The sequence below is a fragment of the Cyprinus carpio genome, chromosome B22 (assembly GCF_018340385.1).
Source record: "Cyprinus carpio isolate SPL01 chromosome B22, ASM1834038v1, whole genome shotgun sequence".
Classification (NCBI taxonomy): domain Eukaryota; kingdom Metazoa; phylum Chordata; class Actinopteri; order Cypriniformes; family Cyprinidae; genus Cyprinus; species Cyprinus carpio.
This window is the reverse complement of record NC_056618.1, coordinates 25,486,364-25,503,841: the sequence shown is the minus strand read 5'-3', so window position 1 is coordinate 25,503,841 and position 17,478 is coordinate 25,486,364. Positions and strand designations below refer to the sequence as shown.

Genomic DNA, 17,478 nt, shown 5'->3' with positions numbered 1-17,478 from the left:
ATTTAAATGTATTAAAAAAATTGTGCATATAAAAATTTATTTAGGCATGAGTTTTTTTTTGGTTCTTTATATTTTTTAAACTTTGTTTTTTTTGTATTTTTCTTAATCTTTGATCTTTTTTTAATTTTAGATTTTTATAGTGATTAAATTTTTGATGAGATTATTGGTTCTGCATATTTCTTAAACTTTGATTTTTTTTAATTAGCCTTCAAACTGGGTAAATAATTGAGGAAATTAATTGAATATTTAAATTGTGTTAAAAATTGTGTAATGCAGAGTAAAAAAAAATAAAATAATTGAATTTTTTTTTTGGCTTTTAAAGAGCTTTATTTACAGTTCATACATACCAAGCAACCAGTCAAAATAATTTTCAACATGCTCCAACATACAGTATTCACGTGATATGACGTTAACTGAGTGTCTTTATAGCCGTTTCCCTGAAGTCAATGAAACAGTAAAATCCAGAGCCTTGTTGTCCTATATCATAGTCCATCATCTTATACATCATCCATACAATCATAACACAGAGCTGAGATCAGGTCAGCTTTTAAGAAAATTATCGACGAAGAAGTCATAGGCCAGTCCTTTAGGTCTAATCATAATTCATTAGGTCAGTGTTTATGTATAATCGTCCATTTCCATGAAAATTCCGAAGGCTAAAAAAATAAGATTTTTTTTTACTATTATATTCACTACAGAGGTTTCATCTTGTTTAAAAAAAAGAAAGAAGGAAAGATAGAAGAAAAGAGGTCTTTGGAGAAATCCCATGTTTTTGAAGCTAGACTACCAGCTTTCCTCACAGCATTAAAAAATACAACAAGGTCAGTTCTGAAGATCCACCATCTGATCCTGGAGTCGAAATGTACAGCCATACCGCTGTCTCAGAGTCCATTTTGACGTCCATGCCACACCTTTTGTCTCCCAAGTCCAAGGCAAAATAATGATGAATCTGTTCCCCTCCATCCAATCAGTTTCTCATTTTATGAACAATGTTTTGAACACATTCAGTTTAGTAAATGACTTCATACACAGTAGCCTTCTTATCTCCTGAGCCAGTGACAATGAATTGGTCGTCAGGAGAAATGTCACAGCTGAGGACGGATGACGATTCCTTAGACTAGAGACAAAAACAAGTATTTAGTTAGTTCTTTCTGGCGTTAGACAGCACTGCTGATCTGTGTTTGTCTTATGTATCCTGATAAACAGAACAAATAGAAAGTCTATTCAACAATGAACATTTATTTTTGACACACTGCGACAATGTCATAATAAAAGTCTCGATCATAGTGACAAAATGGCAATTTAATTATCAGTTAAATTGTGCTGCAACAAAGCAATTTGATACTGTTACACAGTGCTGAGGAAGCTGATCTGAGTAGCCTGTTGTTTGGAAAGCTAAAATTTAAAGTAGTTTCAGCTACCCTTTCAAATGCAGTTGGCTAAACTACAAGCCAACTTGAATAGATTTCTATTAAGTAAAAAATAGAAAACCAGAGCATATAACTAAGATTTCTATTAAGTAAAAAATAGAAAACCAGAGCATATAACTAATAACAATTTTTTTTTTAGTAGTTCAATTAAACCATTTGAATGAACCACTTCAGTAAATTAAAACTCTACTTGTCTGTTTGTCAGTTTGCTTGGGTGCTACAATGGGAATTTAGCACTATACCAGTAGTTTTTGGAAAGTTGTTTCAGTTTGTTACTTTTGAATGATGTAGTTTACTTTAATTTTTAATTTTTGTATTAAGGTTATTAGTGTCACTACTTTTAGTTAGTTACTCAACTCTGCGGTATTTATAGTCAACAGATACTATTACCAAATCATTACCTGGAATATGCTTGATCCATATGGAGTTCGCCATGCATTCAGTAGATTATCTTTGCCTGTGCTTACAAACCATTTACCTGCAATAGTTAAAAGTAAGATTTCAGGTACAGTCCTTTAATTAAACAGACATGTTTTTCTACAATGCTCGACCTTAATTTTTTTTTCTTTTAATTTCTAAGTAAAAACAAGGTACTTTTTAAGAAGAAAAAAATAAACGTACCGCAGTAGGCAAACTTGAGCGAGAGAACGCAGCTTTCGTGAAGGTGCAGCTGGTATTTGTCTGGTTTGGAGACGTGCAGCACTTCTACATTACTGCTCTCCATCCCCACTGCAAGCCATTCGCCCGTAGGACAATAACCCAGAGAAAAGATCTGCACGCACAAATAAACACATTATTTCATGCTAAAAACTAACACAATTCATTCTCATTCTGATATCTGAACACCCGCTGAACCTCCCGATCCTGTCTTCAAGCATTGAGGCTATGTTCACATCAATCCATAACATAATTTCAATATATTCTCCAACACTAGCGTTTTCAAGCATTTTCCAAAAGTTGCTTATTCATACTGAAACATCTGAAAATGCTTAAATAACCTGATGCTGGTAGGTCACATGACAACATGGCGGATATAGCATTAAAAACATATTACACAATTAACTCTACATAGAACATACTATGTAGTACAAAGTAACATTTATCTTTAGCAACACTATTAAAGTAAACAGAAGCATGACAATGCTTCTGACGACAAAACATGCATGAACATTTTCAAATACCTCCATTTCACAGTTCACACTAAAACATGAAAACAGCTTTTTCAAATTTATCCTTAGCAGAGCGTCTTCAAAAAGCTAAGCTTCCATCTCAATGTGGACAGAAGGCCAAAACATTAAAAGGAATAAGATGCACTTTCCAATTTATTCTGATAAATGTGGAAGTAGCCAGAGATGCATGAAAACTCTTCAAGTCTTCAGTACCTTTGAGAAATATACAACTACTTTTCCTGTGTTCCTTCTGAAATATACAAGTACATTTCCTGTGTACCTGTGAGGTGAAGTCATGTTGCTGCAGCTGTCGGCCCTCTCTCAGGTCCCAGCAGCGCACGGTGTTGTCCAGACCTCCTGTCCACAGTTTGGTCCCGTCGTTGGAAATATCGATACAACTGGCTCCATCTGTGTGACCTTGGAACTGCCTATAGAGGGCGACACAAGGACATCACGTGACTTCAGGAAGATGAACATGGTCTCTCTCACCAGCAGGAGTCTGTAGATACCTGACGAGCGTCTGGTTGTGCAGGTCCCAGACCACGATGTTCCCGTCACTGCAGCAGGAGAAGCAGACCTTGTTGTCGGGACTGATGGCCAGAGCGTAGCAGGCCGGAGCCGAGGACGTCAGTTCGGCTTTGATGCGTGGAGTGGGCGTGGCCAAGTCCCAGATTGACAGCGTGCTGGCCTCGCCCCCGACTATCAAAGTCCGTCCATCTGGAAGGAGCTTGCATGACCGGATATAGTTGTCTCGATTCTGATTGGTTGAAGTGAGTCTGTTTTGGTGGAGCTTGGATGGCGGGTTATAGTTGTATGTATTGTTATTCGTGACGCAGATCTCACCAAACAGTCCAGTTGGGCCATTGGACTCTTGCTGCCCGGTTGGCTGATGTCCCACACTTTGACGCAGCCTTTCCCGCCGGTGTAGACGTGACGCGTGGAGGTGCTGATGGTGACCGCGCACACCACCTCTCCATGACTGAGGGTGTGGATCTGACGGGCGTGACGAGGGATGCCAGGGCCGAGGAGGGCATCAGGAGGGAAGGGCACCGGCTGCATTTGACCATCTGCGCTCACGTGGAACGAGTAAGCACTGGGGGCGGTAAAGACACGTAAGTAACATTGAGTTTAAGATTCTACTAAGGACGTTTGAGTTGAAGCTTTCAAAATGGAGTCAATTTGACAACAACAGTCAAACCATTGGGAACTGGCATTGGAAACTTACGGTTTTCCAGAAGCTGCCGACTGCAGACTAGCAGGTAACCCTGGTACCCTCATATGGGGGTGAGGAGACTCGTAGCCCACCTTCGAAAGCAAAAAATTAGAGAGATTAAAGCATAAAGGCACAGGGTAAATGTAACCGTCTCAGTGTTTTTTCCTTACCACAGGTGAGCGTCCGTATCCAGCGGCGGCTGCAGCAGCGGCGGCAGCAGCTGAGCCGTTCATCTGAGGGGAGACGAGGTGGAGACCGGCACCGTATCCTGCGGCTCCAGCCAACTCGCCGTTTACTCCTGGGGGAGGAAGGCCAAATGCACCAGGGGGGTATGCGCCCTGCACCGCCAATGGGTTCCTCAGACCTAATGCTAAGAAATGCAGAAGTAGAGGTTAAGAAATAGTTTAAGACTGAAATATAAGTTAAGAAATAGAAAAGCAGAAAATACAGGTAAGGTTTCTTTCTCAATGCTGAAGTATATTATAAATAAGCAATAATTTAATGACAAAAATGGGACGAATTTTTTTTTTCCATAATGTGGCATTAGTATAAAGTTATTTTACAATTTTAAATTTTTTTTCACTGTAAAACATTTTTATAAATATTAAGAAAATTTCTATCATTTACCACATGACTTTGATTTGGCATGCAAAACTTTTTGCTTGTTTTTAAAGAAACAATAATAAAATAATATCGCTAAGTACGTAATGTCTTTAGTAGTAAAAAGATTACGCCTTTTTTTACTTTTTTTTGAGAAATAAGATTATGCCAAACTTTTTTTTTTTTTTTAGATTAAATAAGATTATGCCAAACTTTTTATTTTTTTTGATATAATGAGATTATGCCAAACTAAAGTTTTATTTTTTATTAAAAGATCATGGCAAACTTCTTCAGGTTATCCAGAATTTCATCTTTTATTGAGGGTTTTTTTCTTCTTTAAGGCAGTTATCAAGGCAGTTGGACCACACTTACATTTTTGACTTATGCCCTCAAAAATATTAAAACAAATTTTGGTTTTGTGATGTAAAAAATGGTTATGTAAGTTTTATTTAAGTCATTGTATGAATTGCATTTTTAATTTTAGAATAAATGAAAAGATCCATAAAAAAAAAAAAAAAAAAAAAAAAAAAAGAGCGTATTGTTGACATTTTTGTATTTTTTTTGAGTGTTGTGAAAATTTTAAAGAGTCTAAGGGGACAAGATCTGAGAGATGATACAATTAAAACAAGACCACCTTTCAGAAACAGGAAGACCACTACTGCCCTCTGCTGGCTGACTAGCCATCAACCCTCAGTAAGGACCTTCAAACCTGGTTGAATGAAACACTCTACAATTTCGGTCACTAAAGACTTGGACTATCAGGACAACAGGATCTTACCAAGAGGGTCAACGCCTGGCTTCCCAGGAACAGGGCGGAACTGCGGAGGTACGCTGGGGCCTGGGGTGGACGACTCCTGGGACATGGGTGTGCCAGGCTTCATCCCTGGTGTGCTGGACTTCTCTCTCTGGAAGGTTAGGGAACACATTTACACACATTAATTATTCAAGCAAGGTATATAGTCTATGAAAAAAAAGAACTGGAAAAAGATGCAGCGGTAGCAAAACTCAAGGAATTGTCAAAGTCTTTGAGTTTTTAGGAACTTGACAGCAAAAGCAAGGTGTGGGATATGTTTTGCTGCAAAAGAAAGTGCATCTTTTTGTGCAGGTGAAAAAAAAAAGTGTCACAGTGAAGGGCATTGTGAGAATTTAGTTCGGGGGAGGGAGAGGAACTTGTTTGCTATATGAGGAATGCATTTGTTTAACGTCAAACGTACTGGTGGAGGCTCCTTGCTGCGTGAAGGGGAAGCAGCACTGCTGGAGGAAGCGAGCGAGGTTGGACTGGCCTGGGGCAGAGGCTCCTTACGGGAAGGAGGGAGTTTATCTAATCCGTTCTCTCTGGAGGAGTACGACTGCACACTCCTTGGAGAAGAAGGGTCCTGAGGGAACACAATGCACATGATGGATTAATCAGGAGAAAAAACACGGTCAGCCTCGTTTTTAAGTTCGTTCTTTAACGTAAACAGACCTCGTCAACGACCAAATTGTCATCGCTCTTCTCCGCGTCGCTGCCCTGAAAGAGAACATGCTTCAGAGTTAAGCAACTCTTTATTTATTCCCTACATGTGCTTAAATCAAATAAAGATCATGTGGATGATTCATCAAAGGACGATGCAGATTTAACACGGAAAGAACACTTACGTAGTCGGTCATAAACTCCTTCTCATCTGCTTTTCTCTTTTTTCCGTTGCTGAGGTAGTCTGAAGGCCTGCCTTTGTCTCCGTTAGAGAGTGAACTCTGGAAGAGGAAGATGAGAAAATGAGAGTGGAAACGGAGAACGGCGGCGTGAGAGACACAGGATGTGCGTGTTAGTAGTGTGTGTGTGTGAGCGAGAAGAAAGAGATAATGATGTAGGAGACGAGGGATAAATCAAATCAGCTCCATAACTGCTGGACCCACAGGCAATAGAGACGCCTAATGCATGACAGTCTGCACCGAGAGGAACTCAACTAGAAAGAGACAGAGAGCAAGAGGAGAGAGAGAGAAAACGGATAGATACTACTGATACTCACTGGTCCAGGTTCACGGTCTGTGGGGATCATGGGAAGGGCAGGTAAACGTCCCCGTGGCCAGTCAAAACAAACCAAAAAACAAACAATGTGACTATGACGGTTAGACAAAACTCACCCCTCCACCAGACAAAACAATTAGCACACCGCTAATAATAACAAAAGCATATTCTTCAGTTCCCACTCTTTCATGTTTGACTGATTATATATGAGCTGACAGATTTCAATATAGTAGATTAATCATATTCGTTTATTTAATATTTTATTTTTTTTCTTTGATGTTATTTTTATTTTTTTTACTTGATTTATCATTTGCCAAGTCCTAATTGTTAAGGTGAGGTGACACTTGATGTTTGGATACTTTTCCTGGGCGATATCTAGCCATTTAATATTTTATTTTAGTCGAAATTGTTAAGGTGTGGTCACATTTTTGTTGGTGTGTTTTGGTTTTTATTAATGTGAAATAGAAAGCTGATTTCACACAAAATTTCACTGAAATGTCACTAATGTGACCACAACTATTATCTAACCACTTTTCAGAATGTTTCAGAAAACATCTCTGCAACAAGTCTCATGATTTATAAATCGTGTTTGTAACAAAACAGTATGGGATGAGTAATAAAGGTACATAATTTATCGAAATAAAACATTGTACAGACGTTGTAATATGGCTTAACGCGATTATCAAAAAGAGTGGCATAGCTTTTAAAATTAATAGACGTTATAAAATTTTTTATATGGGTTGTAGTGTTTTTTAATTATTTTTCAGAGTTATATTATATTAGTAACATCTCTTAATGTTTGTTTATCATTTTCATTAATAATAATACTGTTACTCATTAAGAAAAATTGACATAAAAAAAAAATCACATTTTTTGGCCGAATTGTACAATCCCACTAACGCAGCAAACGTTTTTTTTTTTAATCACATTTTTAAATTGCTGTTTTATCAGAAAAATTGTTAGTAGCCCTAAAGACTAATGTACTAAAATTGAACACTTCACATTTCTAGATTAATTAGTACATACAGGTAAAGAGAGAGAGAGTGAAATGTTATAACTATAATACATGCATGTATTTACATCTACTTTTGACAGAAACTGTACCAGTCTGGTTTTTGCACAGTCAAACTAACAGAGCTAGATAATGTATTTGACGCTCGGCTTTGTCCAGCACATACAGACGTTAACTGGACAACATTTGGCCTCTCTGAGTTTTGCTCTTGATGTTGGATATGGTTACGATTTCATTGTTATTTGTAGTTTAAATGATTGAAGCATTGTAACTTTTTTTATTCACTTGTAGTTCTGTCCCTGGTGTTAATAAACCAGTCAAGTGATCTGTCAGTATGATTTTATTTGTTATACCTCTGTGATGTTCAGCTGCGGCCGCCGCTGCCACGGCCTCCAAATGGGCTCGCTCGTCTTTAGAGGCCAGCTGGGCCCCGAGGGCCCCGGAAAGGGCCAGCAGTCCAGAGCCGCCCCCCAGGGCCAGTCCCGGGTGAGGCAGGCCGGAGGGGTGAGGGGCCATGGCCAGCCCCTGGGCAGCATGCTGGGAAAGGTGCTGGGCCTGCAGCTGTTGCTAGAGGGAATGAGAGGAAGAGGATGATGGAGGGATGGGGCGGGGGGTGGGGGTGTCAGATAGAAAGGAAAAAAAGATGAAGGGAGTGTGGGAGATAAAAGAGAGTGACACAGAGGACGAGATGGAAGTGGAGTGAAGAAACAGATAGCCAGAGGAAATTAAAAGAGCATGAGGAGGAGTAGGAGAGATAGATGAGAGGAAAGGGGGAGAGAGGGAAAAAAAAAAACACAACACAGTTAAGACTTGGATCTGCACCAGAGTTACAAAGGGAATGAATCCCAGTGTCCCGGGAGTGAGGGAGTCCATCACAATAGTGGCGACCTGCTCTACCGGATGGGTTCGGGGAACAGCGTTGCTGCAGCATTCACTAATGATCACCCCAAACTAAAATGATTAAAATAATTTGAAGTTGATGACTGCCATGAGAGAAATCAAAATGCAAAACACCAAAGTGAATAAAAATACGGCAAATCATATGTGAAGTAAATGCTTCGCAACAAAAAGTGGGATGTCAATTGGTGGCCAGACACACACTCAACTAGTCTCCACTCACACCTCATGCTAGTGGGCGCTAAAGAAAAAAAAAAAATTGTCAAAAGATTGTTGTTCCAAACCTGTATGCTGTTATTTTTATTTTTCACAGAACACAAAAGAAATTTCCACGGTCCACTTTTCCACACAATATTTCTTTGTCTAAACACTCCAAAAACGTAGCAGCCGATAGTCGTCTGAAGCAATAGGACAGTTTATGCGCGAGGAAGAATACGAAAGCCATTTACCGATGATCTTCCTGTGTGTCAAAATTTGCATACAGATTCAAACATCATGCTGGGTTACTGCATACAGAAAATTCAATACTATTTTGGGCCGGGAATAATGCTGATGCAGTGTTCATAAATTTCGAAACAAGCTTTTGAAAAAAAATTTAAGAAAGAAGGCGTGTCTTGGATTCCCGATGTAGTATTGTTTCCGCCGCTGCAATGTTGAGGAGACGCTGTGTGTTTCGTGGTGAAAGCGAAACTAATTTGTTTGGCCTTCCAAAAAAGGACACAACTAGAAATCAGTGGTTAAGATGTATTTACAACACTGTTCCAGAACAGTTCAACCCAAATATTCAGATGGGAGCAACGCATTTTACGGAGGACTGTTTCCTGAACCTGGGAGAGTAGCCTACAATGCTGGCTGTGCTCAGAGGCTGTTTCTATAAAGTGGGGCAATTCCAACTTTGTAAGGACAGTCTGGCGCTCCTGACTCACAGCCTGTAAGTACGTTTTCATATTTAAAGAATTTGCCACTGATGATTCAAACGCAAGTTTTAAGCAGTATAGAATAGGCTTGTTGTTTGTCGTATCTCCGGTCACAAATGCAGACATGGTTTTATGTTTAAGCAGCGCGATATGCAACGCGTAAAAACACAGTATAAGTCATTATTAACTGTAATTATGTCCCCACTGGATGCAACAAACACCTCGTTTGTAATGGGTTTTATTGTTTTTGGGGCACGGCATCACAGTATGGTGAGGTGCGTAACATTTAACGATAAAATAATGTTCTTTTTAGTAACGTCATAAGACCCCTTTAAATCAGCATTTCTAAAATATCACAAAAGTTTTGCACAAATTTATAATGGAAAGCCGGCAATTGTCTCTTAAAAAGACAGACAAGGTCACAGTGAGCTCTGTTTTTTCATCGCTGTATGGAAAAGTGCAGTGCAAAGAATCTGCGAAAATGTCTATTTTTGTGCTCCAATGGGAAAATAACAGCATATGGATGTGGAACGACTTGCAGGCAACAGATTCGCAAAGATATCATCTTTTGAGCATCCTGCCATGTTCTGGATGACTTATGCAGTTAGAAATAAGTCTAAAAATAAGTCTAATTTGAATTTATTTCCCCATTCTATCTAGCCAAACACAGAAATGTGTCTTACGTTAGCACCCCCTAAAAATGTATCCAATTGTGGTCAGGAGAACCCAATTATATAACACATCGTCAACAAAAGTTGACTAGTTTTTATCCAAATGACTAGTCGATTTGAAAAATATGGAGTTTTGCACATCCGTGGCCTAGTTATAAAAGCGATTTTTTAAATATTATAAAAATGAATCCTAAAAAAAAAAAAAAAAAAAAAAATAGCAATGAGAACTCAAGAGGAAAGTGTTAAATAAAAAGGATGGAAAGATGGAAGTACACACTGTGGGAGGCAGAGGGGGGAGTCCACGTACCCCTATCGACGCATTCAACTCCCCCATAGTCACCTGTTTGGCGCGCTCCATGGCCTGGACCACCTGCTGCTGGTGCTGTGGACGGAGGTCAGAAAATGGCCGTCAATGATAAACAAACATGCAACAAAACAAGCCAGATGGCCACCCTAGTGTGGTTTTGTGTAGTGCGTGATTTTCATTTTCTGAAGCGTGTATGCTCATCCACACACACACACACAGGGCTGCATTTTGTATGAATACACACACTTAAAACAGGAGGGGAAGTTGTTTTTCTTCTGTCAGGAAAAGCTTTGGGCAAACCGTAAGCGTTTTTGTGGAAGTGGGTTTACAAGAATAACAATAGGCTTCCCAGAGGCATCTGAATGGGAGAATATGTGAGAAAGTGAGGAAATATGAGAGGAAGAGAGAAAAAAGTGTGATTGCATTTGTGTGAGAAACAGAAAAAGTGATATTAAGAGAGTGTGTGTTTTTGTTTGTTTTTTTTTGTGAGCAGAAGTTGGTTTTGTGTGAGAAACAGAAAGTGTGATTTTGTTTTTGTCTGTGTGAGTCTCATGACGTGCAGCTGTGGGACTGAGTGTGTGTTGGTCTCATCTCACCTCCTGTGACAGGAATGGAATGAGCTGGGCGCAAATCACGTTCAGCCGTTTGGCGATCTCCGTCTGCAGAGATATGGAGAGTGAGAGGGAAGCAGAAAGCAAGCAAAAATAGATTTCATTCAACACAAAATGTATATTTCTGAAATGTTAAATGACCTTTTCCCACCATCATTTGGCAATTTTTGATAAGAATAATAACAATTATTATTATTATTAATATTATGCTGCATCTATTGTACAACCATGACAATTATTCTTAGTATTAGTAATACTAATAGTAGTTATACATTCAGAATAATTAATACATTTACTATTACTAATACTACTATATAATAATAAAATAGTACAAAAACTAGTTTGATTAGTACTACTAAGCAATAAATGTTACAATAATAACAATTAATTAATATGTATTATTATTATTATTATTATTATTATTATTATTATTATGCTGTATTTATTGTACAACCATGACAATTATTCTTAGTAGCAGCAATACCAATAGCAGTTATACAGTCAGATTAATTAATAAATTTACTATTACTAATACTACTAAATAATAATAAAATACTACAAGTACTACTACTATTAGTACTACTACTAATAAATAAATGTTACAATATTTACATTATTATTAGTAACCATAATAACAAAAATTAATTAGCAATAAGTATTATCATTATTAATATTATATTATAAACTATATAATTACTACAACTATTAGTAGGTGTTAGTAGTAGTACTATCAGTACTTTCACATTAAAAATAATTATTATTAATAATCTTACTACCACTACAGCTAATAAATTAATATTACAATTTATTATTACATTTATATTGTTATTAAATGTTTGTTAAAAGTTTGTTATTATTATTATTATTATTATTATTATTATTACCATTATTGCATCAAAGCTAATGTATTACTACTGCTACTAAATGACATCAATAAGAAATAAAATAATTAAAATATTAGTTTATTCATCAATAGTAGTACTTATAACATTAGATGTAGTGACAACTATAATTAAGGCATCAAAACATTGCAATGACTGACACTAAACTATCCGCTCAGACAAGAAGACACTGTTTAACTGATATTTCAGTGTTAAGTGTGGAATTTGTGTTTGTTTTTGTTTGTTTAGGTGTGAGTTTGTATGTATTTTTTGAGTTTGCTACCATTCACAAACACATCTACTGAATAGTTTGATGCCACAAACAGTGCACATTTTGCTTCGAAAAGCCAAATATATCATGAAAAAATGCAAATTAGAGCCATTTTTTGTGCACAAACAAAGCATCAGTCAGCCCATGCACACTTCTTCAAGATTCAAGATTCAAGATTTTTTATTTGTCACATACACAATTATATAGAGCATATATAACCAGCAGTGAAATGTGAGTCAGGTCTTGGGCACCAAGCTCTTGGGCACCAAGCTGAAACTACAATTACAAGACAGTGATAACCGAAATGCTTCAGCAATAGTAAAAAAAAATACAATCCTGTTCACCCAAACGTATCTATCACACAAGACGTCGCAAGGGTGTGTAACCTGCTACCTCGGCTCACACAGCTAGTAAATATTTTAGCCCTCCACATCTGGTTCATGCTAATTGTTGCGCAGTGAGGAGAGGGGATGCCTGAAATATTCATGCCCAGCATCTGCTGCTCTGGTTCAGCCGAGTGGAGTGACGCCTCCCCCTGTGAGCAGGTCATTGGTCTTACCCCATCAAGCTGCTGTGTCTTTTGAGACAGTGCTAGGGGTTGCCATGCTAAGGCTATTTCAATCATTTGCCAGCGACAAAAACAAGAGCTCATCCGAGCTGAGGGCAACCCTCTCCATGGCTGTTTATTTTGCCAACAGGTATAAACTAACATTGTTATATTTATTTTGATAAAAGGTTTAAAATATTTTTGTTATTTGGATATTTTTTTCTTTGTGTTTTATTTTGTTCATAAATTATTTGATTTAATTTTTTATGTGAAATATTTTGGATGATATTTTGAAGACTGTGCTGATCGCACTTTTCCATGCAGTTCAACTGACTAGGGACTGGGAGTTTTTGAGCTTCAAAACGACACAAAAGCAGCATAAAAATATAATGACAATGATTCATATGACTTATGCACCATTTTGCACCATTAGACGAACAGACAAATTTAAGTCATTATTCACAGGAAATCATGACATTAAGTTGTCTTTAGCACGTTCATGAAAGAAAGTCTCTAGATTCCCCAGAAGAAACAGTTTTCATAAATCGTGAATTATTTATGTTGATTGAAATAAACCTGAAATCAAATGAAATATAAATATTAGATGAAATGCTTAAAGTACTAAAGTATTAAAACTGAAGTACTAAAAGTTTTTTTAAATAATAATAATAATAATAATAATATTATATATATATATATATATATATATATATATATATATATATATATATATATATATATATATATATATATATATATATATATATATATATACACACACACACACACACACACATATACAGTATATATATATATAAAAAAAAAAAAAACTGAAAAAAATAAAAACCTCTAAACTAAAAAGTTTTACTAATATAAACTACTATATATATATATATTAATATATGCATTTTTTACTGTGTGAGAGAACATGGTGTGTAGCGTGAGAGAGGCACGGCTAGCGGTCGGACAAAGCAACAGTAACTAAGGAGGGTGGCTTTTTGTGAAGGGGCAAATCTCCCACTTTGCCTGAATTCAACCCATTTAAATATAAATAAATAAACAAACAAAAAACACAAAAAATTACTAAAACCTTTAACATTTAAATCAGAAAATTACTTAAAGTATTAATAATAAAATAAAAGTAGGCCTATGTCAGTGATACAAAAATAACACTGGTATGACCATTTTGATACTTCAAAGATACTTTTTTTTTTCATTGTAATTGCCTGTAAAAGAGCAACCATCACATTCTTCAAAATATCTCTTTGTATGTCTATATATGATTGGGTGAGTAAACCTGACAATATTTAGATTTTTGGGTTCACTGATTTACTGGCTGTAGAAAGCCCCCCCACCACCACCCCACCCCTTAAAGTAAATTACTGGCTGTGCGAAGTACCATCATCCCCCCCACTCCCCTCCGCACTTTCCCGAAAGGGGGAGTAGGCACAATGATTTCTTGTTAGGGAACGGCAACTACAAAATGACATCTTCAGAGGGGAGAGCGGGGGAGGCTGGGAAAAGGGGAGGGCAAGAAGGAGGGAGCGAAAGAAGAGAAATCAGGAAAAAAAAGAGGCTAGCAGAAAGGCACAGTTAAGAAAATTACAGAGTGATGGGAGATGCAGAAAGTCGAGGAGGGGGGAGTTACATCAGAGAAGGGAATTCGTGGTGCATGTCAAAAAAATAAGTGCAATTGAAATGGAGGGAGAGAACAGACGCTCTGAGAGCGCTGACCTAATTTAAACTGACCTGACATCTGCACGAGAGAGAGAGAGAGAGAGAGAGAGAGAGAGAGAGAGAGACTGAGCGAGAGAGAGAGAGAGAGAGAGAGAGAGAGACTGAGCAAGGAAGGTCGGGAAATGCAGATGCAGTAGCAGATGCAATTTATGAGGAAGGAGAGCGAGAAAGTCACAGCTAGCTACTTTTAGACAATCGCACACACTCGTGTGTGAGTGTGTGTGTGTGTGTGTGTGTGTGTGTGTGTGTGAGAGAGAGAGAGAGAGAGAGAAAGGGGAAAGGGGGAGTGTGCACCGCAGACACGTTATTTGTTGATCTAATTAGTTTGTTTGCAGATTAATTTTAAAACAAGTGCCACAGGCCAGACCTAAGAGGATTTTGACTGTATAAAACGCCCGCAAAAAAAAAGATGCCTGCATAATTGAATCTGAATTATGAACCCTACAAAAGATAAAAGGAATAATAAAACTCTCCAGCACAAATCACAGTGTGATGCCGAACAGGCATTTTTACACCGACTCTTCACTGTCAGCCCTCGTTAAAACTGTTGAGTGTGTTTGCATGCACAGCAAATGACTAGTGATGGGCCATGATGGTCAACTAGTCAACCAACAACTAACTACCCATTAATGTGATTTGGGTTTCTTATATTTTGTTAGTTAGTATTCTTTAATCTGATTAGAAGTTTTTTGAGGTATATGGAATTTAATTTTTTTTTGATGGTAATTTTGTGGTAAAATTTAACATATTTTTGAACTTTCCCTAAACAGCATTACATTGTTAAAAGGATAGTTCATCCAAAAAAAGGAAATTACGTCATCATAAACTCACACTCACGTCATCCTGTATGAGTTTCTTTCTTTATGTTGAACACAAAAGACAATATTTTATAGAAAGTCAGTAACCAAACAGCTGCAATGGTCCTCCATAGTATTTTTTCCCCAATCATGGAAATTAATGGCTACCAGTAACTGTCTGGTCACCAACAAGTAGGGGTGTCGCGATATACCAAGACTGATGATAACATTCAAATGTCTTTATCGTGTATAGGGGTGTCACAATATACTGATATTGGCGATATTTGAAACGGTGTAACGGTGTGATTAATTGGTCAAAAAAAATAAAAAATAAATAAAAATAAAGATTAATTTGACTGATAGAATGATTTATTATTATTATTATTATTTTAATTTTTCAAGATTTCTTTAGATATCACAAAATATATCGTTATCGTGAATTTTTCAGGCCATGATAAAACAATGTAGTGAAAAATCTGTTATTGTGACAGTCCTACTTTTGTGTTCAACAGAAGAAAGAACAACACGAGGGAGTAAATGACGACAATCTTCTTTTTTGAGAGAACTATCCCTTTAAATGTGTTTACCTTAACATTTGACTGTTGTTTCAGTATAACTTGTGTAAAATTGCTAAATCAAAAGATATTAGCAGAGGGAACCAGCAATCTTACCTGTTTGTGCATCTCTATGTTGAGGCCGTAAGACATTTCATAGTACTGAAAAAAAGGAAAAAAAAGTATATCATTAAACTAACACATACTAGGAGGAGTATTCGAGTTGGCTGTTTTAAATGTTAATTAGTGTCATTATTTGTTTGGAAATCAAGTCACTCTGCGTAGTGTCGTCAAAAGTACCAACTTTGGTACTGAAATTTAAAAAATGTCCAATTCCTGCTTACATTTGAACGCTGTTGAGTAAATTTTTTAACACCTCTGATTGGCCATTGTGTTCACGTGCTCAACCGATATGACTGTGATTGGCTACAATGATCATCGCTTCACAGTCTGCGCGAGCGGATCGTTCACACAGAAGCATTTGAAAGCAGGCATCTGTCACATTGATGATGTGCAGCTATATTAGGGATCCGCTAATATACATCCGCTTACAAACGCTCCCGTGTGCTTCTGTGTGAGCACAGAAAAAGATCATTTTTTTTTTACAGTCAACAGAATAGTAATATATGACAGAAGTTACTCTCAAACCAAACAGGTTTCCACTTTCATTGTGACAAATTTGTGAGTCCAACTTGAACCTGTTGCGAAATCTGCATGAGGAAACTTTCAACCTCATCTAAAATTCCTGATTGCATGGATTCCTATTGAAATATGTTGCAAAAATATGGCCAAACAATGGTAAATGTAATCACGCTGTTAAAAAGGGCAGACCTTGCCACAAATTGCAGAAATTAGCTTAGAGCTGATAAAAATAAATAAATCAATCATTCTAAAACATATGTGGTTATTTTTAGGAGTACACATTTACTGATAATATTCACCTTTCACCCTGATAATATTCTCTCACATCAAGTCTGAAAGTAAATAATGATACATTTTGGTTTGTTCCTCACAAAAATGGTTTTATAAGACTTATATATGAAGCAAGCAATATGGTCTACTTTTTTTGTCTTTTCGTTGTTCAAATGCTCGGTTAAAAACTCCTACTTGTCTGTTCCATGTCGGTAAATAAACAAGGTTCACTTTTTAGTAAACAGTTCCTTTTAGCTAGCTGGATAAATTCTGGTATGGCGGATAAAAAAAAAAAAAAGTGTAATTTTGTTAGATGGAGAGAATCACGTAAAAAGGGAAGGAGAGGGTAAAAACAACAGAGACGGAGGGATAGAAAGACCCTGGCAATAAAAGAAGCTGGCCTGACAGCTGCCTGTTGTATTCACCAGCTCTGCCAAGAGCCCATGGTGTTGCTAGGCGACTCCCACACTAAAAAAAAAATTATGAGCCAAGAAAAAGAAAAAAAAAAGGGAGAGAAAGAAACCGGCCAGAGAAAAGGGGGTTAAGCCGTCTGCCAAGAGCAAATGGCATGCCAGGCGCACATTGCTGCCATATCTGTGGGCACTGAGGCACATGGCAGTGGCTCTGAAAACTCGTTCTCTGTGATGGATGAGTTGAGTTTGAAGGACTTCTGATTGAGGGCTGAAGAAAGATATCTGTTGTTTGGATGGGTGTCGTATCTGATGCCTGATGCAAAACTAAGTTGGGGTGTGTGCGTGTGTTTGTCTTACCATGACATAATGTCTCTGTATTTCTGTCTTCTCTGTGGCCAGCTTTTCGCACTCCAACTTCAGACTGCAGAAGAAACAGAAAGGGAGATATGTTTTGTTGGACTGGTTGAAAGAGCAATTCTGCTGGACTGTTTGGGTGTTCAGACATGCCGTATTGAGTTTTATTTCTTTCTT

The 17,478-nt window shown here is 37.4% G+C and overlaps 1 protein-coding gene across 8 annotated transcripts in view; it reads right to left on the bottom strand.

The window, feature by feature from the left end:
- Positions 1-621: 621 nt before the first annotated feature.
- tle2a (TLE family member 2, transcriptional corepressor a) overlaps positions 622-17,478 on the bottom strand; it is a 31,546-nt gene continuing 14,689 nt past the window's right edge. For 2 of the 8 annotated variants that reach the window (XM_042748573.1, XM_042748566.1), the window contains exons 3-20: positions 17,305-17,368; positions 15,740-15,784; positions 10,821-10,883; positions 10,195-10,299; positions 7,786-7,999; positions 6,422-6,483; positions 6,051-6,146; positions 5,878-5,922; positions 5,627-5,788; positions 5,191-5,317; positions 3,983-4,182; positions 3,825-3,904; positions 3,443-3,692; positions 3,109-3,356; positions 2,880-3,027; positions 2,052-2,202; positions 1,832-1,908; positions 622-1,117 (exon numbers count right to left, since the gene is read on the bottom strand). In XM_042748573.1, the coding sequence (XP_042604507.1) occupies positions 1,010-1,117; positions 1,832-1,908; positions 2,052-2,202; positions 2,880-3,027; positions 3,109-3,356; positions 3,443-3,692; positions 3,825-3,904; positions 3,983-4,182; positions 5,191-5,317; positions 5,627-5,788; positions 5,878-5,922; positions 6,051-6,146; positions 6,422-6,483; positions 7,786-7,999; positions 10,195-10,299; positions 10,821-10,883; positions 15,740-15,784; positions 17,305-17,307 (2,184 nt within the window). In that variant the 5' untranslated portion in view covers positions 17,308-17,368 and the 3' untranslated portion in view covers positions 622-1,009. The remainder of the gene's footprint in view (positions 1,118-1,831; positions 1,909-2,051; positions 2,203-2,879; positions 3,028-3,108; positions 3,357-3,442; positions 3,693-3,824; positions 3,905-3,982; positions 4,183-5,190; positions 5,318-5,626; positions 5,789-5,877; positions 5,923-6,050; positions 6,147-6,421; positions 6,484-7,785; positions 8,000-10,194; positions 10,300-10,820; positions 10,884-15,739; positions 15,785-17,304; positions 17,369-17,478) is intronic. The other 6 variants (XM_042748570.1, XM_042748567.1, XM_042748568.1 and 3 more) reach the window with 6 other exon arrangements.